The sequence below is a fragment of the Coptis chinensis genome, chromosome 5 (genome assembly GCF_015680905.1).
Source record: "Coptis chinensis isolate HL-2020 chromosome 5, ASM1568090v1, whole genome shotgun sequence".
Taxonomy (NCBI): domain Eukaryota; kingdom Viridiplantae; phylum Streptophyta; class Magnoliopsida; order Ranunculales; family Ranunculaceae; genus Coptis; species Coptis chinensis.
In genome coordinates this window covers 45,595,609-45,620,828 of record NC_141460.1, presented here as the reverse complement: position 1 = coordinate 45,620,828, position 25,220 = coordinate 45,595,609, and the positions used below count along the sequence as shown (strand labels likewise).

The 25,220-nt window shown below is 39.7% G+C and overlaps 1 protein-coding gene across 1 annotated transcript in view; it reads right to left on the bottom strand.

The window, feature by feature from the left end:
- Nucleotides 1-25,220, bottom strand: part of LOC147497652 (monofunctional riboflavin biosynthesis protein RIBA 3, chloroplastic-like) — a 116,941-nt gene that overhangs the window by 29,755 nt on the left and 61,966 nt on the right. The window contains 4 exon segments of the mRNA XM_086562956.1: nt 1,780-1,804; nt 2,147-2,376; nt 2,378-2,412; nt 8,908-8,979. Coding sequence (XP_086419082.1) covers nt 1,780-1,804; nt 2,147-2,376; nt 2,378-2,412; nt 8,908-8,979 — 362 coding nt within the window.

Here is a 25,220-nt window from a genome sequence, read left to right as displayed (position 1 = left end):
GCATACACGGCGAGGTAGCGATTTGCTGCGAACTCGGCGAGCCATGAGCTTATGACGTAAGTCGCCGTCGGCTATGCTGGTGTACTATTTGATTTGCCCAGCTTCGATGAGATCTTGGAGGTAGTGTTTTAGCCCCCAGCAAGTGTCGGTCTCATGACATTTCGCTTTGTGGAATGCGCAGTAGGGCCTGTCAGGTCGGTCTGCTGGTTGTTGTACCTCAGATCGGATATATGAAGCTCGCTTGATCTTGTCCAATATGTAACTGGGAGAGCGTGTCAAGACAGCGAACTCTCTGTTATTGTCTATTCTGTTGCTTGTTTCAAAGCCTCTTGTAGCTTGATGTATTTGTCGACCCGAGCATATAATTCTGACAACGTTTTAGGGCGTTCTTTCATCAGTGATCTGGAGAGATCTGTGTTACGAACCCGACAAGTGTTGGAGAATGTCAATGTGGCAAAAGACTCCTTAAGGCCGCTTTCCATGCCCAGCAGTTTGGCTTTGAATCGTCCTAGAAACTGGCGAATGGTTTCGTCTTCACCAAATGATAGCTGGAACAGTGAATCAAGATCTGCTTTTTTCCGTCTATTGTGGACGTCCTGGCTAGCAAAGAGATCAGTGAGATGTTCGAAGGTCTTGATCGAGTCGGCTTCTAGTGAGAAGAACCAATCGAGTGGTCCATCCTTGAGACTAGCGGGGAACAATCGACAATGGAGATGATCGAACTCAGGTGCACTGTATAGTGCTAAACTTTGGATATAGCGCGCCACGTGCTGACCAGGGCACGTGCTGCCATCATACATCGAAAAACATGGTTGAACGAAATCTTGGGGAGAGGGTTTACCAAGTACATCGGCAGTGAAAGGGGAGGAGCGGTACGTTTTAAGCATTTTCTGAACGATCTATGTTGCGTCTTTTCGTACTGCGCTCTGGCCGATTCGTTGTGATAGTTCGTTGATCTGCTGATTAACTTCGTTGATGCCATTCTTAGCAACGTTACCAACTGGTTGTGCTTGTGCGTCTATTTGCGCGCGCAGAGCAGCGTTTTCCTGCCTGAGCAAGGAAATGCTCTCATTTGTTAGACCCAGTTGGTTTGTGAGGCTTTGGACTTGAGCTTTGAGGCTTGCCATGCTTCGTGGGCTTGATATTGTTGGTTTTTGGTTACTGATTTAGGTGAAAGTGGTTTGGTGTCTCAAGTAATCGAGACCACAGACGGCGCCAATGTAAAGGGCATATTTGGGTTTTTCTTTACATACAAGGAGAGGGGGAAAATGGATTAATTATAGTAAAGACCGAGTTCGTCCTGGGAGCGAACTACCTACGTATCTTGCTCTCGATTCTGGGGAGAGAGAAGAATCAGGTCTGGCGTAGTTCATATGTGAGGTATTTATAGATGGTGAGAGTGGATCTTCGTCCGCCACGTGTAAAGTACTGAACAAATGTAGGGTGGAGATTAGGGAGGCGTGTGAGAACTGTGCTTGTAAGTCTACTGTGATGATGGGGATTAGTAGCATGGGTTCCTAGCTTGCGGCCGGTGTCAGTAGCTGGCAGCAGGGATTTGTGCGCATGCATCTCCACTCATGATTGCTTCTAGAAGGTAAGATGAGTTTCATTATAGCTCGAGGCGTGTGCTGATGCGAGCTGTTCTAGATGCGATCTCTTAGTTTGTAGAGGCGACCTGGTTACGTAGGTCGGTGCGGTACGTCATAGGTCGGTTTGGTGTTTCCATCTTGCTGAGCACATGCCTGATATTCCTAAAGGGGACTATCACTCCCTCACAACCAGCTTCTCCCTTTTTCTTCTGTACCTGCAAATATTGAAATAAGCTAGTGGTAATGAGAATTACTTAATTATGAGATTTTCAATAAGAGTAAATAAGCATAGTGATACTCAAGGAGTAAAAACAAACTAGTAAGGGCATAGGCCTGAAACAAATATGCTCATATTCGCCAAAGCTTTTTGTACTCACGATATAGTGAACAAGCTACAATAAAAAAAACTTTGACCCGGGTGTATAGTTGACCAAAAGGCAAATAGCATCACTTTTTCTATAACATAAAGAAAATACTAATTTAACCAGGATCAAAGAAAGACAATTCTTCCAAAGTGCATTTGTATGTAACACATATGATTCATATTGCAAACGTACCTGATGAGATCAGTGATGGAGACAATTAGCAAACTGTATTCCAAGGCCATTTTTCTTAGAAATGGCAAGCGGGCAATTGAACCATCTTTGGCATCAATGATAGCTGAAAGAGCAGATATCGGTGGTAATCTTGCTAGACTAACTAAATCAACTGAGGCCTCCGTATGACCACCTCTACTTAGAACTCCACCATTTCTGTACATTAGAGGAAGTACATGGCCTGGCCGATCTTCTGAAATCTTCTGGTTTAGAATGAGATGACAACACTGCATACCGAATGTTGGAAATAAGGCCGGGTTAGACCTCACATGGATACACACCCACCAAAGATAAGGATAAACCACCAGAATAAGGATAACCACCAAGTAGGGATGAGTGTAGGACTCTATCCTAGCCGATATTAGATGAGTATAGGATTCTATCCTTAGTCGATTTTGGATAAGTATGGGACTCTATCCTAGCCGAATTTGAGGAGGTGGGAGAGCTCTATAAATAGACCCCCCCCCCCTCCCCCTCATATATGATCATCCCAAAAATGAGCAAATCTCTCTCTCCCTTTAATGATGGACTCCAACGTTTTCTAAAGAAGAAGCTAGTTTTTGTAGAGATTCCATAGGTGGTAACCTCCATTGTTAGCCATTGTTAGTTCTTGGTTCTTGGTTCGTGAACAAAGGTTACATCCCGTTCGTGGTTGGAACTTGGCTCTAGCTAAGTTGAGAAGAAGAAGATCTTGATTCGACCAAGAACATCATCTTCTCCAATAGATCAAAGCTTGGAACATCGAATAAAAAGCTGTGACCAAGGTACGATCTTCTGTTTCCGTTGCGTTACTTTATGCATGTGATATAGTGTAATTGTACATATTGTAGGAATTATGCATGAGATGTCGGTAAAAACCCTACATTGGTATCAGAGCTATTTGAAAAATACTAGCCACTTCCTCTTTTTCCCTGTGAGGTGGGAAAATAAACCTTGATGACACATCATATGGATTTAGTTTCTTAGCATCGTCCCATAACCGATGTAGGAGAGATTTAAGTGGTCGAGCCTCATTCCTATCCTTAATAGGACTGGGGCTCTTTGGTGTATATTCAGGTAATGGTGGCTCTGTCTTTATCCTATCAGATTTCAAGACAATACGCTTCGAAGCTCTCCTATATTGCTTTGCAGTCATGCATTTCTTGGAAGCCCGTCTCCCAAGATCTGGTTCAGTTTTCCTACAAGTCTCGGGTCTATGCGACTTAGGCATTGTGCCTTATTTGTAGGGTTTTTACCGATATCTCATGCATGATTCTTACGATATGTACAATTACGATATATCACATGCATAAAGTAGCACAGCGGAAACAAAAGATCGTACCTTGGTCACATCTTTCAATTTGAAGTCCAAACTTTGATCCACCGGAGAAGATGATGTTCTTAGCACACTCAAGATCTTCTTCTTCTCAACTTTGCTAGAGTGAAGTTCCAACCACGAACGGGAAGCAACCTTTGTTCATGAACCAAGAACCAAGAACTAACAATGGCTAGCAATGGAGGTTACAACCTATGGAATCTCCACGAAAAATTAGCTTCTTCTTTAGAAAACGTTGGAGGCCACCATTAAAGGGAGAGAGAGATTTGCTCGTTTTTGGGGTGATCAATATATGAGGGGGGGGGGGGGTGTCTATTTATAGAGCTCTCCCACCTCCCCAAATTCGGCTAGGATAAAGTCCCATACTTATCCAAAATCGGCTAAGGATAGAGTCCTATACTCATCTAATATCGGCTAGGATAGAGTCTTACACTCATCCCAATACCTGGTGGTTATCCTTATCCCGGTCGTTTATCCTTATCTTTAGTGGGCGTTTATCCATGTAAGGTCTGACCCAACCTTATTTCCAACATCTCCCACTCGCCCATAACGGCGAAGAAGGTTTCTAAGAGAAGCATTTAAGTAGAATGCTCAGCCATTCGTGTGTCTCACATGGCAAATGGTTCGTGTGACCCTAGCACACGTATCATGATATCTGTGAAGTAGCAAGTCGCAATGAAAAGCACGACACAGTGATCTATCATGAAAGGGATCTTAAAGAAAACGAATCCGGAAACCTAATATCCGGATAGTGTGTGTATACCCCAAGATCTGTTTGTTTCATCACTTTGACAAATAGCACTCATCCCTATGAGTCCACACCATAAAGTCAAAAATGTATCACATGATTCACAATTATCATCAATTGTCCTGGCCAGGTAGAATCCCAGTGATTGTGTGATAAACCTTTAGTTCTTTTACCCTTTGTACGCAAGTCATTGTCGTCAGAGTTCTACCAACTTCCCAGTATGCATCTAGTCAGCCTTTTAGTAAGAGCTTATGGGGAGCAAACCAAAGTTTCGAATAGTCTTCTTATTTTCTTGACAAGGTCAAAAGTTCAAGGAGGGTACCATTCGGTATGTCTTAAACAAAAAACCTATCAATTGAGCTCACATAGCAAGAATTTTTAGGGATATTTATTTTCTTGCTCTCAGGTGGTCAACTATACACATGTTGTGTGAAAACATGTCATGGCAAGAGTATCTAATTTGTTTACTCAACAATAGATATTTGTATGTCCACTCATACCATGCAAGTGTTGTCATCCCTAATGACAATTCCAATGATACTTTGCTCCCACTTGGCAACAACAGTTTGTAGGTTTAGACAGAATCTTCCCTATGAAGCCTGTTTCTTCTTATCCAATTATAAGAAGGGGCATGACTCAGCACTAGGTCCACCCTTCCCATAAGGTTTAGTGACTTGTCAAGCTAAACTCCCACTACTTAAAATAGAAGTGACTGTTCATGTGAGTGAACCAGTTAACCGTACTGACATACATATGAGATGATAAACAATATAATGAGAAATCAATCGATCTGGAAAGAATGCAAGTTTATTCATTAAACCATCAAAGTGTTATTAGCATAATCACATCCTCTTTAACCCAAGCATTTTTACATGTGCAAGGAAGAGTTCCTTTAGAATAGGTTTGGTCAATGGATCCAAGAACCATCCATCCGGTGGATATATGTTGTAGAACCACTTTCTTCTTCAGTATCATTTGTCATACGTAGTGGTACTTTAACTCTATATGCTTGGTTCTTCCATGGTACTTTGGATCTTTAGCATATGCAAGTGCAGCCATGTTGTCAGTCCATATGTGAATTGGTTCAGCAGCTTTTGAGAACACTGACAAGTGTTTGATGAATCGTCTGAGCCACACAGCCTCTTGTGTGGCAGAGCAGCATGCAATATACTCATCTTCCATAGTTGAAAGTGCTATGGAAGTTTGCTTTTCTGTCTGCTCCAGGGATATAGCACCTCCATTCATTATGTAGGTATATCCCCGAAGTTAACTTCCTCTCATCAAGGTCTCCAGCCCAGTCGGCATCGGAGTACCCAATCAGCTTAAGATCTTTCCCTTGGTAGACAAGCGAGTAGTCCACGGTGCCATTGAGATACCTCATTATCTTCTTGACAGCCTTCCAGTGTGTGACCCCAGGATTTGTTTGGAACCTTGATACTAACCCAACTGCATAAGAGATGTCTAGCCTTGTACACAACATTGCATATATAAGCTTCCAACTACGCTTGAGTATGGTACATTTTTCATAGCCTGAGTTTCAGTAGGATACTTGGGAGACATTTCAGAAGTCAAAGACTCTCCTAGACTTACTGGGAGATCCATTTTCTTGCAATCAGTCATGTTGAATCTTTCCAAAACCTTCTTGATGTATGTCTCCTGAGACAAAGACAACAAGCGTTTGGGCCGATCCCGAGTTATTTTAACTTCTAAGACATAACTAGCTTCACCCATCCCCTTCATTTCAAAGTTTAATGACAACCACTCCTTAGTGGAATTTATCAATGCCTTGTTGTTACCTACTAACAAAATGTCATCCACATATAGAGATAGAATCACAAAACCATTTTTAGATGTCTTGACATATACGCAATGGTCCTCATTTACCATTTCGAATTTGTCTCGAAACATATCTTCATAGAATCTCAGATTCCACTATCTAGAGGCCTGTTTTAAACCATATATAGATCTGTTCAGTTTACACACTTTGTGTTCCTGACCCTTGATTGAAAAACCAGTGGGTTGATCCATATAGATTTCCTCTTGCAATTCTCCATTGAGAAAAGCAGTTTTGACATCCATCTGGTAAAGCTCTAAATCTAAGTGGACAACCATTGACAAGAGGAGACGATGGAGGAAAATCTCACTACTGGTGAGAAGGTGTCCTCATAGTCTATTCTTTCTTTTTAGGTGTAACCTTTTGCAACAAGCCTAGCTTTGAATTTGTCTATGTTCCCTTCCTCATTTTTCTTGATCTTGAGAACCCACCTGTTCCCAATAGATCTCCTGTTTGGAGGTAGATCAACTAAGTCCCATACTTTATTTTTCTTCATCGACTCTAATTCTTCTTTCATAGATTCCATCCACTTACTTGTATTGGACCCAGAAATAGCCTCCTTGAACGTTTTAGGTTCATCAGATATTTCTGTAAGTGCATTGGTCATATTTATCTCCCCTTCAATCTCAAACCGACATTTGGGGATATGGCCTCTAACACTCTTACAAGGTTGGGATTGACCAATCAGTTGAACAATGCCATTGTCACTGGAATCAGGGTTGATGAAAGTTTCATCTTCGCCTTGTTCAACAGTAGTTATAAGGTTGTCAACTTCGTAAAGTCATAGATCTTTATCAACCTCACCCCTCATTGGGTATTGATCCTCTAAGAATCTGACGTTACGTGCTTCTATATCTGTGACATGCCCTTGAGTATCCTCCCCTAGGAAGATATACCCCTTATAAGTCGCACTGTATCTTATAAAGACACACTTCTTTCCAGGAGCACTCAACTTCCCAAATTCTCGATTTTGAGAAGTGACAAAGGTTGCACACCCCCATGGTCTAAGGTAGTTCAAAACGGGTTGTCTACCAGTCCATAGTTCATAGGGTGTTTTGTCAACAGATTTTGAAGGAACTAGGTTAAGTATGTGCACAGCCGTTAACAATGCATCACCCCAAAATGAGATGGGCAAGTTAGCCTGAGCCATCATAGACCTAACCATGTCCAACAGGGTTCTATTCCTTCTCTCAGAGACACCATTCTGCTGAGGGGTATAAGGAATAGTTAGCTGTCTAGCTATACCCTTATTTTCACAGAGTTCTTTAAACTCGTCAGAAAGATACTCACGTCCGTGGTCAGTTCTTAAGGCCTATATTGTCCTATCAAGTTGATTCTCAACAAGGCTCTTGTACTTTTTAAAACAGTCTAAGGCATCTTATTTGTGAGACATCAAGTACACAGTCCCATAACGTGTATAGTTGATAAAGTCAAAAGTTAAGTAAACTAACTATCTATGCGTAGTAATATAAATATTAGTTTTCAAGTAGTGAAATTAAAGGGACCCTCTCCATGGGGACCTTTTTTTGGGTTTTTGGTAGTAATATAACTTAAGTGGTTTTGTGATCGTGTACACACCGTTCCTTCTTTTTTTAGCAAAAATTTCAAGTTTTCCCTCTCTTATCCGATCCTTTTCAAGGTTCCTTCTTTTTCTGGTAAAATCCTCCATTGCACACAGTGTGAGTTCAGAGAAAGAATTTTGAACCTTATCTAGCAATTGTTTGTTGAAACCAAGATGAATACTCAGTTGGACAATTTACAACTTTTTCCACTGTTACAAACTCCAAATGTTGCAAGTCAACCTGCTAGAGAGCAGGGTAATAATCCAGCTATGGCAAACAACCAAGAGCAAAATACTCAACCAAACCCCCCAATCAACCCAACTACGAGCTGGAGCTCACTGTTTGAGGGAGGTAAGGACAGTCCCACTGACACAGCTCTTCAAAGATTCGAACTTGATATGATAGACGGTGTTACCCAAGTACCATTTGATCTGCGATGGAAAGGTTTAAATGTGTGGAGGGATTATGTGGTGGGCTTTTTCTTGGAACAAAGGCTGTCATATCCAGTAGTAAAGGAAGTCGTGAAGAAAAAATGGAAAACAAAGGGAGATTACGAGATGGTTGCGGATACAGAACTATTCTACTTTAAGTTCTCCAATGAGGAAGATAAGAGGAAAGTGCTAGAAAATTCTCCAATTTATATTGCAGGGAAATGTTTTATTGTTACCCAGTGGACACAGGATATTGAGAAGAGAAAGAGTACAGTGAAAGCAATACCAATTTGGGTAAATATGTACAATGTTCCTAAGGATTTATGGACTGGGGAAGGGCTGGGCTTTTTAGCCAGTCAAATAGGAGACCCCCTGAGAATGGATGAAGCTACAGTAACTAGGAAAAGACTCTTGTATGCTAGGGTCTGTGTATTGGTAGAAATTGCCTCAGAGCTACCTGAGTCATTTGATATCAATATGGGTGGTGATGATATAAGGAAAATTTCAGTGGAATATGGGTGGATTCCAAAACTCTGTGACCATTGTAAGAGGTTTGGACACAAAACAGATGGATGCCTCAGGAGAGGCAATAATCAAAGGGCAGATACTCAGGTGGAAGCTGGGGTGACTACTAATATGGAGGTGGAGGAAAATAGAAACAGTATAAATGTGCCAGGGGAAGTTAACATAGGTCATACTGATGCATCAGTCATACCTAGGCGAGCTGAAGCAGTCAATGCTGAGGGAGTGGATAGAACTGAAGGAAATTCTAATGAGGTTTCAATGTCAGATTTGTGTTTGAGTTCTACAGCAGTTGAAAGTGAAGGGATACTAAGGAGAACTGATGACACATCAGTGGTGGCTGAGAATGCAGAGGGAATAGTTGCTACGGAAGAGTCAACCCCTCTTGTAGAGGGTTCTGAGGTGGGATTAAATGAAACGAACATGGTTTTGGATAGAATTGAGGGCTCAAAGTTGGCACTAGTGATAGCAACAATAGAAGTAACAGAAGTAGCCACAGGGAATGCACATGATTATGATAGCTAAAGTAATAGTGAAATGAGCCAGAGCAATATGTTTGCTGCATTAGTGTCGTATGTGGAGGTTAGGCAGAGTGATGATATGCAGACTAACTCGAACCCTCTGATGCACTATGATCTAGAGCATAATGAGTATAATAATCTCCTTGAAACTACTAGAAATGGGGACTTAGATGTCGAGGAGCCATCAGAGGATGAAACCCTCTACTTTAAGGATATGAACAATATTCCACTGGCTGATATGAATAATATTAAGGAATGGAATTGAGACAAAGAATCAAGGAAAGAAAACGAAGGAATCAAGTGGAAAAGAAAAAAAAAAAAAAAGAAAAGGAAAGAAAAGCAGGGGGCGACCAAAGGGTTCAAAAAACAAACATCCTAAGTTCTAAATGATAGGTCCTATTTGTATTTGGAATGCGAGGGGAGCTAATGACTTATTAAAAGCAAAGGAAATCAATAAGGTGAGGGTAGATAAGAAGCTATGTATCTTTGGTTTACTGGAAACGAAAGTTAAGTATCTGAAGTATGATCTCATAAGAAATATTTGCTGCCCTTCCTGGGAGCATATTAATAACTATAGCAAGAGTCAGTCAGGCAGAATTTGGGTTTGCTGGGATCCGAATGTTGTTAAAGTGGTTCATTTATCAGATTCTGAACAATTTATACATTGTAGGGTTACCTATCTTCCAGAGGCAGAAGACTTCCTACTCATAGTGGTATATGCGAGTAACTCACTACAAGAAAGGAGAGAGTTGTGGAAAGAGGTGATAGTCATACAAAGATCGATACAGAAGCTATGGTGTGTAACAGGGGATTTCAACAACATACTGACTGCAGATGAAAGGTTAGGTGGAGAACCAATGCATCCAAATGAAGCGGCTGATTTTAATATATGTCTTTGAACGCGGGGCTGTCGGACATCAAGTTTACGGGATTCTTTTATACGTGGTGGAATAAATACATTGGAACAGCCAGAGTTATGTCGAGGATAGATAGATGTCTGGTTAATAATTTGTGGCTAACTCGCTACCCATAAGCTATAGCTGAATTTTTGTCTCAAGGGGTCTCTGATCACTCACCAATGCTCCTAACTTGGAATGACTTCTCCAAAAAACCCACTCCTTTCAGATTTTGCAATTTCTGGGTTTATCAGACAGAGTTTAAGACTATGCTAGAGGATGTCTGGGGAACAAAAATCGCTAATTATCCGATGTACAAGTTGATGCAGAAACTTAAGTTACTAAAGGAAAGGATTCGACCATGGGCACGGAGAAACTTCTCCAACTTACATGAGAGAGTAAATGTAGAAAGGCAAAACCTCCAAGATGCTCAAGTTTTGCTCCAAAACAAGTCTGATGATGCCATGTTAGGAGAGGCAGAAAGGGAGGCCATGCAGAAATATATCAATCTTGCTAGAGCAGAAGCGATAGATATGGACCAGAAATCTGAGGAAAATTGGATGATAGATGGCGACAGATGCACAAGCTATTTTTTCAATTCATTGAAGGAAAAAATAGCTAAGAAAGGTATATGGACTATTGTCAATGAAAATGAGGAGACAGTCCATGGACAGGCAGAAGTGGCAGGGATCATTGTTGATTACTTCAACAGGATGTTAGGCACTGCAGCATCACCAGTTAGGGAAAGAGAGTTCTTCATGGACTTGAAAGTTCAGAATACTATTGAAGCGACTTTGTGTGATGTTCTAGATGTCGAGGTAATGGGTGCGGAGATAAGAAAGGTAATTTTTTATATGGAGAATAACAAAGTGCCTGGACCTGATGGGTTTAATCCATTTTTCTTCAAACAGTGCTAGGAAACAGTGGGAGACGATGTCATAAAGGCAGTCCAAAATGTTTTCAGAAACTTTAAGATGCCGCGGGGTATAAATGCAACTTTCTTGTGCCTCATTCCAAAGGTGAGTAACCCTTCAAGAGTGGAAGATTTTTGCCCCATTGCACTGTGCAACACGATATACAAGTGTATTTCCAAAGTAATCACTACTAGAATGCAATTGGTGATTTCTGACCTTGTTCCTGAGAACCAGTCTGCTTTCATTCTAGGTAGATCTATACAAGACAACATTCTCATGGTGCATGAAGTGTTGAGAGGGTACAATAGAAAACATGGTACGCCCAGATGTTCTATCAAACTAGATATCAGGAAGGCATATGATACGGTCAGTTGGCAATCAATTCTCTACTTATTGGAGAGATTTGGATTCCCCCCGAAGATGCGCCGATGGATTCATATGTGCATCAGCTCACCATTCTATTCTGTCTTGGTGAATGGGTCGTCTGAAGGGTTTTTTGCTGGAGGGAGAGGGTTGAGATAGGGTGACCCCATGTCCCCATACCTATTTGTGATTGTCATAGAAATTCTGGGTATTATAATCAGGGAGAGTATTGCTTCAAAACTCATGCGCTACCATTCCAAATGCAAGAGGACTTTGTTGACGCATTTGGCCTTCGCGGATGATGTCCTTATTTTCTGCAAAGTGGAAGTAAGCTCAATTGAAGCTCTCAGGGAGTGCTTACAGATCTTTAGTGAAGCGACTGGCCTTAGAATTAACTCTCAAAAGACTACAATCATGACGGGTGCCATGGAGCAACAAGAAGCAACAGTATTGGCTCAGTTACTGGGGCTAGAACTTGTGAAACCGCCAGTGAGATATCTCGGACTCCCACTTTTTGCTAATCGGCTGGGTATCAAAGAATGTCAACCTTTGATTGAGAGGATAACTTGTAGAATCAAGGATTGGAAAGCTAAACTTCTATCCCATGCAGGTAGATTACAATTGATTCTGTCGGTTTTGAGCTCTTTAAACATCTATTGGGCTCGTACTTTCATTCTGCCTTTAATGGTCCTTAAACAAGTGGAGAAGATATGTGCCACTTTTCTCTGGAGTGGGACAGAAGCTAAGAGATGTGTGCATCAAGCAAGTTTGAGCACTATATGCAAAACTAAGGAGGAGGGTGGTTTAGGCATGATGAATTTGGAAATATGGAATAAGAGTGCTCATTATGGGCTGTTGTTCAAGATAGAAAGTAAAGATAGCAGTGTCTGGGTCAACTGGATTTGGGAGAATCAGATGAGAAGTAAATACTTGTGGACCATGCCGATTCCAGCTGATTGCTCATGGTCATGGAGAAACATCTTGAAGTGCCGGAAAGAAGCAAGAGAGCTGATTAGATACTCGATCTCAAATGGCGAAGATACGCTACTCTGGCATGACATTTGGTGTAGTAGTAGCCCATTACTTAACAATGCCCAAGTAGTAGCAGAAATTCAGCTACCTCTCAATGCGACAGTGAAGGAACTTGTGACAAATGGAGAGTGGAATAACATAGTGAATGATTTGCAGTGTCACAACCTCAGAGAAGATATCCTGCGCACACCAATTAATCGTCACCTTGCTAGAGACCGAGTGGTGTGGCTTCCTCATCACAGTGGGTCCTTCACTTCAAACAGTGCATATCAAGCTTTGAGAAGACAAAGGGAAAGAGTAAAATGGCAGAGACTAGTATGGGGCCGACTGGTAATCCCTCAGCATTCCTTTACTTGTTGGCAACTATTTTCCAACAGTCTATCTACCCAAGACAGGTTAGTACAAAAGAAGATTTTCTCTCACTCCTCTTGTTGCTTGTGTCAGCAAAGTAGGGAGTTCTCTAATCACCTCTACTTTGATTGCACGTATTCTCACGAGATCATCAATGGAATCAAACAAATTTTGGGTATAGATACGGATTGCAGGAATTCCAACAGAGAATGGTCGTCTATTTTGAGATTCTGCAGGGGCTCGAGTTGGGTGACTGAAGTATATAAGAGCTACATTTGTGCGGCAGTTGATGGAATCTGGAAATAGTGAAATGCACGTAGGTTTAATAATCAGGGAAGGCCAGCATCAGTTGTTTTGAGAAGAGTCCTAAGAAATATGAAAACCTACATTCAGGTGCAAGTATCGGAAATGGAGGACACAACCAGAAGATTGGCTCAGGCTATCGGCATCCAGGTCAAGTTCCAAAGAGCGACACAACAAAGATGGCCAATGGATCCCGCCAGAACAAGAACGAGTTAAGCTGAATACGGATGGGTCATTAACAGGAGAGGGTATAGGTCATGGTGGAGCAATCAGGAATTGCAAGGGGGAAGTTCTGGTAGCATTTTTTGTTAGTGGTGGCGAGCGGTCAGTCCTATTCTAGGAACTGAAAGCTATTGAGGTTGGGCTAGGCAGATGTATATAGATGGGCTTTGAGAATGTAGATGTGGCGTCAGACTCTCTTCTAGCAATCCAAATGATAACTAAACTGGCAAAGCCACCTTGGAACTGTCTTGATGTGTTAACACATATCTTAGAAATGTCGTCCAATTTTATAAGCTGTAATTTTGTTCATGTTTATCGAGAGACCAATAAAGTCGCAGATCATCTTGCAGGACTCTCTAGTTCCCATGTTATGGATATTTTGCATGTTGGTCCTCCTCTAGATAGAGAATTATATAAGCTTGTTGAGGAGGATCCAGCGGGTACCATATATGTATGATTTGGTTGATTAATGCAGGTAGGGGTCCGCCTAACCCCAGCTTAAAATTTTAAAAAAAAACTATATATGCTTAAACACAAATAATCAATCAACTAAACAAGTGCTTAAATCAATATTCCTACTCTCAATTCATTATACAATATAGAGAGTCAGGATTCTTTCCACTCTTAATCTATCTAGACTTAAACGAATTTAATTAATCAAACACAAGGAAACAATGGTGAGAACAATGAGAGTAGTGTTGTGATTTATTTAAACTAAAACTAATTATAAATTAAACTAATTTAACTAAGCAATTAAAAGGTAAATTTAATGAATTGGAAGAATATAGAGGAAGGATTAATCCATCTATGTGAAGCTATGATTATTCTAACTAGTTTTTCATATTTTAATCTTAACCTTTATTAATCTACACAAGGTAAAACAACAAAAGCCACAATTTATTATTGATCCATAACCAATCCTAGCAATCTCTGTACTAAGATATGATTAGCATAAGAGAAATTCTCCTCCACAAATCTCTTTGTGGAGTTTCCTTTCTCTAGTTCAACTTCTATAATATCTATCTCTAAACAACTATAGAACTTGAACTTAAAGCACATAAGATAATAAGAAAACTAAAGAAGAACAATCATAACCCTCACATAGACTTCATAAAACTCCTCTAATGGAGTTTTTATCCTAGTTTCATTGAGTTCATTAACAATAAACAATAATAATAAGACATAATTAAATTAAACTAAACTTGATTAAAATAACTTGAATTGAATTGAATTAACTAAAGCTTTTATTGAAAGGTTCTAATGGAGGCTACAAACTAAATCTAAACTAAAACTTGAAATACAAACTAATTATTGATTCTAACAACTAAATCTTGTTCTAAACACTAATTTGTTGCTAATTAACTAGATCTAAAACTAACTATTGGATCTGACTAAGTAAAGCTAACTAAAAACTAAGTAACTTAAGAGATAAGCTTTTGTCTCTTGATATGGAGGAGACAAGATCCATAAATTTGTGCATAGGTTGAGGAGCCATATTTTGGGCCGGAAAATCGAGCCCAAAACCTCATTACTTCAGTCCACAAAGGGGTTTTCAGTTGGAAATGACTTCAATAGCTTTTTTGTCCACTTATGCTCCTCTGATTAGCTCAAGGCTTAGACCATTAGAAAGCCCTTTACGAGCCGGTCGTTTTGAAGTAAGGTAGACCCAATTCCGAGGTCTGAATCCAAAGATACGGCCTTTAGAAGTTCAGCTGACTTTTGTGCGCTATTTCTGCCCGCGTTGACGTTGACTTTTCAGCTTTGACCGGGCTTTAAAAGGGCTTTTTCTCCTTGAATCTTGGCCTTTAATCATATAACTTCTTAGCAACCAACCTTTGCTTCTTTATCTCACAAAAGGGACGCATTTCTGCACGTATTCAACTCTAATGCCTGAAATACATAAGAACACGATAACAGTACTAACTCTTAGTTATTAATCACATAATTGGTCTAAAAGTAATATTGTTAATGGGTTAAAACTACAGTTTTGGGCTCTTATCAATATTTATCTGTGAAGGTAATGAAATACAAAGCCCCATGCCTTGCTGTTACATTCATTGGTCCACAGATGTCTGAGTGAATAAGTTGTAAAGAATAAGTTGCCCTTTGGTCTTTCCCAAAAGGTTTCTTAGTGGCCTTTCCAGCAAGACAACTTTCACAGGTTTCCATTTTAACAGAGGTTAAGTTACCTAACAACCCTCCCCTTGCTAAGCGATCCTATCCCATCAGGTCCAATATGTCCTAGTCTAGCATGCCACAATTGGCAACCAACCATTTTAGACATAAAAACTTCAGTTTGTGCTAAGTGTAATATCATAAAAGAATCCATTAAATAAGCATGACCTATCAAACTGTTATTCAAAGATATCTTAAGCGAGTTCTAGAAAAAAATTAAACACATAGGATTCTTGAAGTAATTTCAAAACTAATAAAAGATTTCTCCTAATTGAGGGTACAAAGAGTACTTCTGCAATAAGGATGGATTTCCCACTCACAAAATCCAACCTACAAGTGCCTGTGCCCAAAACATCAGCTACACTTTGGTTTCCCATGTGGACTCTCCGAGTTCCTTGTGGAAGTTTCTGGAAATCTTCAAACAGGGACCTATCTCGGCTTATGTGGTCTGTCGCTGCTGAATCTACAATCCAATATTGTGATGAATCAGACAGCATGATAGTACTTAACACATTTACAGTACTTAAAGTAAAACTTACCTCAGGAGAAGGACATGCCCTAGCATAGTGTCCCATCTAATGACAACGGAAGCAATCAACACTAGTCATATCTATCGACTTCCTAGGTTTCTTTTGCTTTGGGTCAGGCTTGGCCTTTTCCACTTTTCTTGTTCCAAGGAGCCTTCCTCTTTTTGGAGTTGACAACATTTGCTTCAGTTTGAACAACAGGCTTTTCATTGAGAAGCCTTTGTTCCTCAAGCTCACATTTCCTTTGCACCAGTGCAAAGTTTGTGATACTGTCGTCATGCATCAAGATAAGACGAAATTGTTCCCAAGTTTTAGGTAAAGATCTAATAACAACTTGAATTTGATGTTCATTTGACAGGACCTGTCCTACTTGGGCTAACTCAGCAACCATGTTCCTCATCACCGTGCAATGTTGTGTCATAGAGGTATGAGGCAACTTGATAAATTTGTCAAAGCTCATTTGTAGCCTCCTCAGCTCTGCAGTAGTCGTAGCCCCAAGGTCCGCCTTTACTGCTTCTCATAGCTCTTTAGCCGATCCAAGGCCATCATACTGCATCATGAAGTCATTCCTCATGGTGCCAAATATGGCAATTCGGGCAACATTGTCTCTGCTTGTATACTCATTATACTTCCTAAGTTCAGCAATATAAGCAGCTTGTGCTAATCCTTCGGCGGTAGGTTCTGCTTCTGTCTCAGTTATTATGTCAATGACCTTCCTATCTGCCAGAATTAGCCTAACTTTCCTAGACCAAAGTTCGTAATTCTTATCGTTTAACAAGTCCTTTTCAGGTAGCATGGTAAATGGAGATTTTCCATTGGGTGCCATACCACCGGGCTAAGGATAATCACCAGGTGTTGAGATGAGTGTAGAACTCTATCCTAGCCGATATTAGATGAGTATAGGACTCTATCCTTAGCCGATTTTGGATAAGTATGGGACTCTATCCTTGCCGAATTTGAGGAGGTGGGAGAGCTTTATAAATAGACCCCCCCCCCCTCATATATTGATCATCCCAAAAACGAGCAAATCTCTCTCTCCCTTTAATGGTGGCCTACAACATTTTCTAAAGAAGAAGCTAGTTTTTCGTGGAGATTCCATAGGTTGTAACCTCCATTGCTAGCCATTGTTAGTTCTTGGTTCTTGGTTCGTGAACAAAGGTTGCTTCCCGTTCGTGGTTGGAACTTGACTCTAGCAAAGTTGAGAAGAAGAAGATCTTGAGTGTGCCAAGAACATCATCTTCTCCGGTATATCAAAGCTTGGAACTTCGAATTGAAAGTTGTGACCAAGGTACGATCTTCTGTTTCCGCTGCACTACTTTATGCATGTGATATAGCGTAATTGTACATATCATAGGAATCATGCATGAGATATCGGTAAAAACCCTACATTGGCATCGAGCCAGGTTTTCCATGGTTTGCATGCTTTTGTTTGTAGTTTTGATCTTGTGATCTACTAATTTTTTTTGAAAAACTGCATTTTTTTTCAAAATCTTTTAATTAATTTTTAAATAATCAGGTTGTTTAAAATTAATTAGAAATTGCTTAAATTTTTTTTTGGCAAAATAAATTATTTATGGGAAATAATTTGGCTATTTTTAATTAAAATTTTAGTGGAAATTTTTTTTCTAGGATTTTTTTTTCCTTAGAAATTTTTACATGGAAATTTATTTTCTGAGATTATTTCTCTAGAAATTTTAGAATTTTTCACATGTATTTTTTAACGATTAAAAATTGACATTAGGATGTTTATTTTTACCATGCAGTAATTTTTTAAATATAGATTTTTACTATTGCATGTAAATAAAATTGTTTGTTTTCTATCAACGGTCATATGAAAACTAAGGCACAATGCCTAAGTTGCATAGACCCGAGACTTGTAGGAAAACTGAACCAAATCTTGGGAAACGGGCTTCCAAGAAACGCATGACTGCAAAGCAATATAGGAGAGCTTTGAAGTGTACTGTCTTGAAATCTGATAGGATAAAGATAGAGCCACCATCACTAGAATATACACCAAAGAGCCCCAGTCCTATTAAGGATAGGAATGAGGCTCAACCACTTAAATCTCTCCTACATCGGTTATGGGACGATGCTAAGGAACCAAATCCATATGATTTGTCATCAAGGTTTATTTTCCCACCTCACAGGGAAAAAGAGGAAGTGGCTAGTATTTTTCAAATAGTTGATAGTGACTGTGAGAATGAAGATGACCCCCCTAGGCACCCAGGACGTTTCTATATTCATGGTTGACAGGCTCTTTTTAGTTCCACATTGTTTTTGAAAGATAGAAAACTCCTTTTTGTCGAAACAATTTTATTAAATGGAGATTTAAGTAGTAGGTTTTTTGCATATTCTATGTTATTGATAGTCAAATGCATTGATTTTATTTAATGGATAGAATCATGCTAGTAGATTATCATGATCATCTCATATGTAAAAATGTGGATTACTTAGATTTATTTTAAGAGATGATTCTTCTTCGTCTGTATCTTATTTTTTTTGGAATTCAAACTTGATAGAATGGCACCCGATGGAAAATCCCCGTTTACCATGCTACCTGAAAAGGACTTGTTAAACGATAAGAATTACGAACTTTGGTCTAGGAAAGTTATGCTAATTCTGGCAGATAGGAAGGTCATTGACGTAATAACTGAGACAGAAACAGAACCTACCGCCGAAGGTTTAACACAACCTGCTTATACTGCTGCACTTAGGAAGTACAATGAGTATACAAGCAGAGACAATGTTGCCTGAATTGCCATACTTGGCACCATGAGGAATGACTTCATGATGTGGTATGATGGCCTTGGATCCGCTAAAGAGCTATGAGAAGCAGCAAAGGCAGACCTTGGGGGTACAACTACTACACAGCTGAGGAGGCTACAAATGAACTTTGACAAATTTATCAAGTTGCGTCATACCTCTATGACACAACATTGCATGGTGATGAGGAACATGGTTGCTGAGTTAGCCCAAGCAGGACAGGTCCTGTCAAATAAACAGCAAATTCAAGCTGTCATTAGGTCTTTACCTAAAACTTGGGAACAATTTCGTCTTATCTTGACACATGACGACAGTATCACAAACTTTGCACAAGTGCAAATTAAAGGAAATGTGAACTTGAGGAACAAAGGCTTCTCAATGAAAAGCCTGTTGTTCAAACTAAAGCAAATGTTGTCAACTCCAAAAAGAGGAAAGCTCCTTGGAACAAGAAAAGTGGAAAAGGGAAAGGCAAGGAAAAGGCCAAGCCTGACCCACAGCAAAAGAAACCTAGGAAGTCAATAGACATGACTAGTGTTGAATGCTTCCATTGTCATCAGATGGGATACTATGCTAGGGAATGTCCTTCTCCTGAGGTAAGTTTTACTTTAAGTACTGTAAATGTGTTAAGTACTGTCATGCTGTCTGATTCATCATAATATTGGATTGTAGATTCAGCAGCGACAAACCACATAAGCCGGGATAGGTCCATGTTTGAAGATTTTCAGAAACTTTCACAAGGAACTCGGAGAGTCCACATGGAAAACCAAAGTGTAGCTGATGTTTTGGGCACAAACACTTGTAGTTTGGATTTTGCGAGTGGGAGATCCATCGTTATTGCAAAAGTATTCTTTATACCCTAATAAAATGCTGATTTCACGTATATTGATTTTATACTTATTACTTAAGTCCGAGATCCACAGTCCGAAGTCCGAAGTCCGAAGACCAAAGTCCAAAGTCCAAAGTCCGTATAGTCGTCCGTTTTAGTCAAGTTACCTTACTCACGTTGGTTTCGTAGAATAGGTCGAGTAAGGGATCGTCCAAACCTTAGGGCTCAGAAAGGGTTCACAACTAGAATTACAACTTTTGGTGAGTAGGATTTTAGGTCTTTTTGTTAGTTTAATTAAATTAACGGTAATGCAAATAATGTAAATTACTACGGTGATTTTGATGTAGATAAACAAAGATAGAGAAACAGGGAGAGGGTTAATCATACTTATGCAAGAATCATTTTTCAACAGTTTATATTATCACATCACTACAGCTCTAATCCGTCTCGTTTTTTAGACGACGTTGAGTATTGATCCCTAGCGAATGCCCACATCTCTGAGCCGTATCGCACTAGAATAAGGAGTTAAACTAATATTTCATCTCTAGAATATCATTTCAGCTCCTGGCTCGATTCCACATCAGCTGGACAAATTGAAGAGCTGTCTGACACCATGGAGTCGCACGCGAGACATTTTGGGTAGCGCACGAGACTGTTCTGGAGCATCAGCACTCCAAATTTGTACAATCTCAGTCATTTTGGGACCGGATGTCTAATCTATGCCTAATTCCTAAGCAGTGATTCTAGAATATTAAAGAGTCAATCTGGATTCTCACACGAGCAGCATAACCCTCCCCCTGAGGGGGGGGGGATTAGCTCATAGGCATTGAAGGAATAATTAAACTTGCTGTATACATTAAATAAATAAATGCAGGATAGGAATTAAACTAGAAAAGAAATTACTATTATTAAGGGTAAAATGATTTACAGTATTTGAGTTCCTGAAATGAGAAGGACAGAATTTAAGTGCTGAAATGAAAAATAACTATCTGCTAAGCGGAGGCTAAAACATGAAAATGCTGAAGGCCGAATAATGAAGACCCCCCTCACATATATATATGATGGGGACCCTTCACGTGAAATCCCAACATTTAATCAGGTTTTGTTTTTTTGCCCAATTTAGTTTGTTAAGATCAAAACTTCGTTTTTATAAAGTTTTATTTTATTATCATTTGTTTTGTCCTTTTATGTTTTGGTTTTGTCTTTTAGCCCAATTCAATTCAAACATTGAATTGGTACGTGTCTTTCCCATTGCAGGGTGGCACAAATTTGTGACCATTACTTGCCACCTGCCTATGCTGACTCGTTATGCCTTTGGACCCGCAAAGTGGGTCCACTTAGTGTGTCCAGTGGTGGCGCCGATTTTGGCATTTTTACAACTTTCTGTCTTTGCATAGAGTTCGTCGCTCGGGTCGCTATGGCAATTTCACTAGCCAACGTCGGCATCCAAATTTATCAAATTTGAGCTTCGGAAGTTTGCTGCTTCTTTATATATGGACCCATTCTGCACTGGTTTTGTTCTTTTGGAAACCTCGGCTCTAGTTAGGCTTTGTTGGGCTTCACTGGGGTTGAGTGGGAAACTTCAAATATTTCGGTATTCTCGTACTTCGATGCATGTTTTATCATTATATTCATGTTAACTGCGGAAACCTGCAAAAGTACGAAAATATAATTATTACATGATTATTAAACACATAATCGACCAAAATGTTATGTCTCTCGAGGTTTAATATTACAGTTTTGGGTGCTTATCACACCACCCCCAAACAACATTTTTCTTGTCCTCAAGCAAATAAGAGACATTAAAAATGATAAGTGGTAAAAAAATGTGTTGTCCTAAGCTAAATCTCATTTCGCAGAGTGCGGTTGCATTGACCGTATGCAACAAGGCCTTGAACCACTAGGAATTCCCTAGTGGACGAGTTATAGCCTCGAGAGATTTTTCTAAAGAAGATACTCACAAACTTCGTTTATACTACAACGACTCAGTAACAAAGGCTTGTTTCCTTAATTAATCTCAGGTATCTAGACATCTCACTAACGGGGGAAACAAGGATTTAATTCTTTCGAAATTCAAGTTAATATACATACAATATTCAAAACATCTACGTATGAGCATGCATGCAGTGATCTTATAATGAAATGTACGAGCAGGGCCGTTTCTGGATCCTTTGGATAGCGTCCTTAAGTAGGTTCTCACAGGTATGTGTCGAAACATAATTTCTCTCTTATTTTTCTACTCAAGTTTTGCTAACTCCAATGTGCAGTGGGCATACGTTTCCTCACATACTCAATGACAGTCAGAGGAGCCGAGGTCGAGAAGTCATAACTACTACTTATTATCACACTATCCTACTCCTAATTGAGCTAGAGGTCTTTATTAGGTGTTATGGGGCTTAGGTGGTAGTGTAGAAGAAAATGGAATGGAAAATTCAAAAATGATAAGTATGAGAGAATAAGGTCTTCGAGATATTTATACTAGAGAAATCCTTAATTTCTTTCCTGCTTCTAACATGGGTTTCCATACTTGGCTTTTTCAAGCTTTTGTATTCCCTTTTGATTTCATTTGGGGGGGGGATTCTAACTTTGATAATTCTTTTGATTTTTGGAAACATATTTCTATTTTTCTTTTTCCTTTCTTCTTAAGCAGGTAACTGATTTTGATTTGTGACAAGTTTTTCTCTTCATTTTTCTGCACTTCCTCCTATTTCCTATACTCATCATCTAGGTGGGCTTATTTATTTGTGGTTAATAGATGGGTAATGAATTTTTGGTGAAATAGAAAGGGTTAATGAAAGGTTCATTGGGGTGACTGGAGGTAAAAAAAATTTACAGGTGTGAATTTTTGGCTATATCAATCCAAAGAAGGCCTAAATTCTCGCCTAGGATTTGGGTAGTGATCAAGTAAGTAGACGTGTGAACTTCTCTATTCAGAAGAACTACTCCTTTGTGTCATTACTCACATATCACACATTTTGAGGCTTTTTGTTAGATTCTTACAGGATATGGAAACTAAATTGTCTAACCATGGGTCCCAGAAACTTACTGCTGTGTACATTTAATGATAGTCAGTGCATGAATGCTTATGAAAAGATGTAAAAACTATTGCATACGTATTAAATTAAGTTTCTAAGAACAAGTCCTAGTTCTGATGCTAGGGTGAGATTTCTAAATATTTTTCATCACAGAAAAGGAAACAAGAATTTCTCACTAAATACGTTTATTTTAGACATAAAGTAAAACTATATAAACTATGCATGCTTAATTTTTGCGAAAGGTTCTCACCACCCCCAAACAGATGGACGCTGTGTCCTCAAAGTGTCAAGAGGAAGAAAGAATATACCTGAGAGGCTTTGAGCAAACATATAGATGACATCTTCCACAGAAATTTATTGTAACACACTATATATTATACATCATAAAAGTAAAAGCACACTGTTAGATAGGCACACTGTTAGGTTATTTATTTATTTCACATCAAAACTTAAAACAAATATGTACATGCATCAACTCACATTGCCCCAACCTTGAACTGGGGGATCGTCCATCCTTGCTTTGTCTCTGTAGAAATGCCATTCCTTTGCATCACGCCAATCTATCATAGCTTTCCAGACTTTGCTCCACTTCCTTTTCTTTGTAGTGTCCAGATGAGCTATCATTTTATCATCATTAGGGAAAGAATGAACTTTCTTTAGATACCTTGTAGGGCGTCGCCATGTCCGAAATCGCAAAGAACGAATTATCTTGTTTGTTGGACACATATAGTCGACCTTTACCCAGTCCTGAAAGGTGGCTGCAAATTGTGGGAAGTACATCCTCACTATCCTGCATGCTGTAACTGGCAAGGTGATATAGTCCTGCCAAAAAGATCGAGCCCTCTTAAGGTTCTCAATTACTAGGTCTGTGATATCGAAGGTTGTATGTTGCTGGGCCAGGGAATGGAACGTCTTACAAGCTAATTTTGAGGCAGTGGAGAAATGCCAATCCCCCATGATGTTCAGAAGAATAAATAACATGGCAGTCCCAACATTCATGGTCATACTAGCTAGTGGAATAGTGATGTATGGCCATTGGCCAGCTTCTGCACGTTCAATAACTTGGGCAAGGCCATCGCCATAACGGGCGGCGAAATCTTCCCAAGAATGGTCATTAAAATTGTTTTGTATCATGTATTAAACGGGGATGTTTGGCTGAAGAGGAGGAAGGTCTAATGCCATAGCAACTATTTGCTCGTAAAAAGGGTGTCGGATGTTACCAATACGGATTGTAAATCCGTTCAAAGGGAAACCCTGTACAGCAGGTAGATCCTCCATATGATCGTAAAAGTAAGTGGCCAAACCTGGGGAGTATGTCTGCTCCGGGTGTAGAATAAGGGAGTTCTAGCCAACTCGTGTGATGAAATCTCTGAAGAGATGTCCATACGCAGGAGAATTCATAAACGAATGGAAGGATTGTTCTGGAATCATCTTTGGAGATGCCATTGTAGAAGACGTACAAAGAAAGATGCCACCTGTAGACAAATATAAACAAATATTAGAATATGATGAGAATGATTAAGTAAAAACAAATTATCATAGGAAAATTTCACTATATTTAAAAACTAAAAAGAAAATGACAAAGAACATAAAATTGCAAAATTTAAATGGTGTCATGCTCCCAAGTAACGGCGAGGATCCTTTTGTGAGAGGAATTCATTTATAAGATTTTCTATGCCATCAATCCGTGCAACTGCCCGTTGCAACATTTTGCTCTGTGTCTGGTAAATCTCGGTGTGGTTCTCCATTATGAGAGTGTGATTTGCCAAGAACTGGTTGTGGCTATGCAAGAATTGTGCTTGTTCCTCTTCTTGTATTGTCCGCAGGTCCTGAAATTCAAGAAGACTAGTGATGATAATGTTCTGACGTTTGAATAATGTCATCAGTCCTTGTTGAATTAAACGAAGGCCTTCCATGGGATTAAATACGTTGCATAATGCATTTTCAGTGAAGACGTTGTCAACGGAACAATCTTCGTCGGTTTCTTCACCGACATGGTTCTTTGCAACGTCGGGATTCCAGAATCCGTTCCTATAAACTGAGTGAATGGTCAGAATGTTAGCTATTCTGAGAGGTGTATTAGGAGAAGAACTAAAAAAAACCCCAACGTATCATGATAAGTGTCACAATGGTTGGCAAAGGAGCTGCCTTTTTCCTGGCACGTGCGATCGCATTCCAGAGAAATTTAATAATGCAAAAATCATTGCAGTTACTCTGCAAGACCCAGAGTAGATGGAGGAGGGGTTTTGTTATTTCGGAAGTCTTAGACGTGCCGAGAACATTATGAGCTACCCATTGGATCACAGATAATTGGTTCTTTTGCAAAGATCGCTGATAAACAATACGGTTTTTCCGGTTGTATTCGGCCAAAGGATAGTTGCAAACATCGATGATGCGATATTGTCGAAAAGGTGAATCCTGAAGGTGTACCCCTTGGTTTGTAATGGGAATTTTAAGTACCTCAGAGATGATTTCCATAGTCAATTCACGCTCGCATCCGTTTGCACGGACAAAGAATTGCCCGTTTTGGAAATAACCGCTTTTATAGAACAACAAGACCAATTCTCTGGAATAAAATGCCTGCTTATGATGTAAAAGAGGGTACCATCCTCAACGCGCGTAATATTTCTGTGTCAAAAAAGGGATGAAAAAGACCATTTTGGAAATTTTCCATAAAATTTTGCTCGGGCACGAA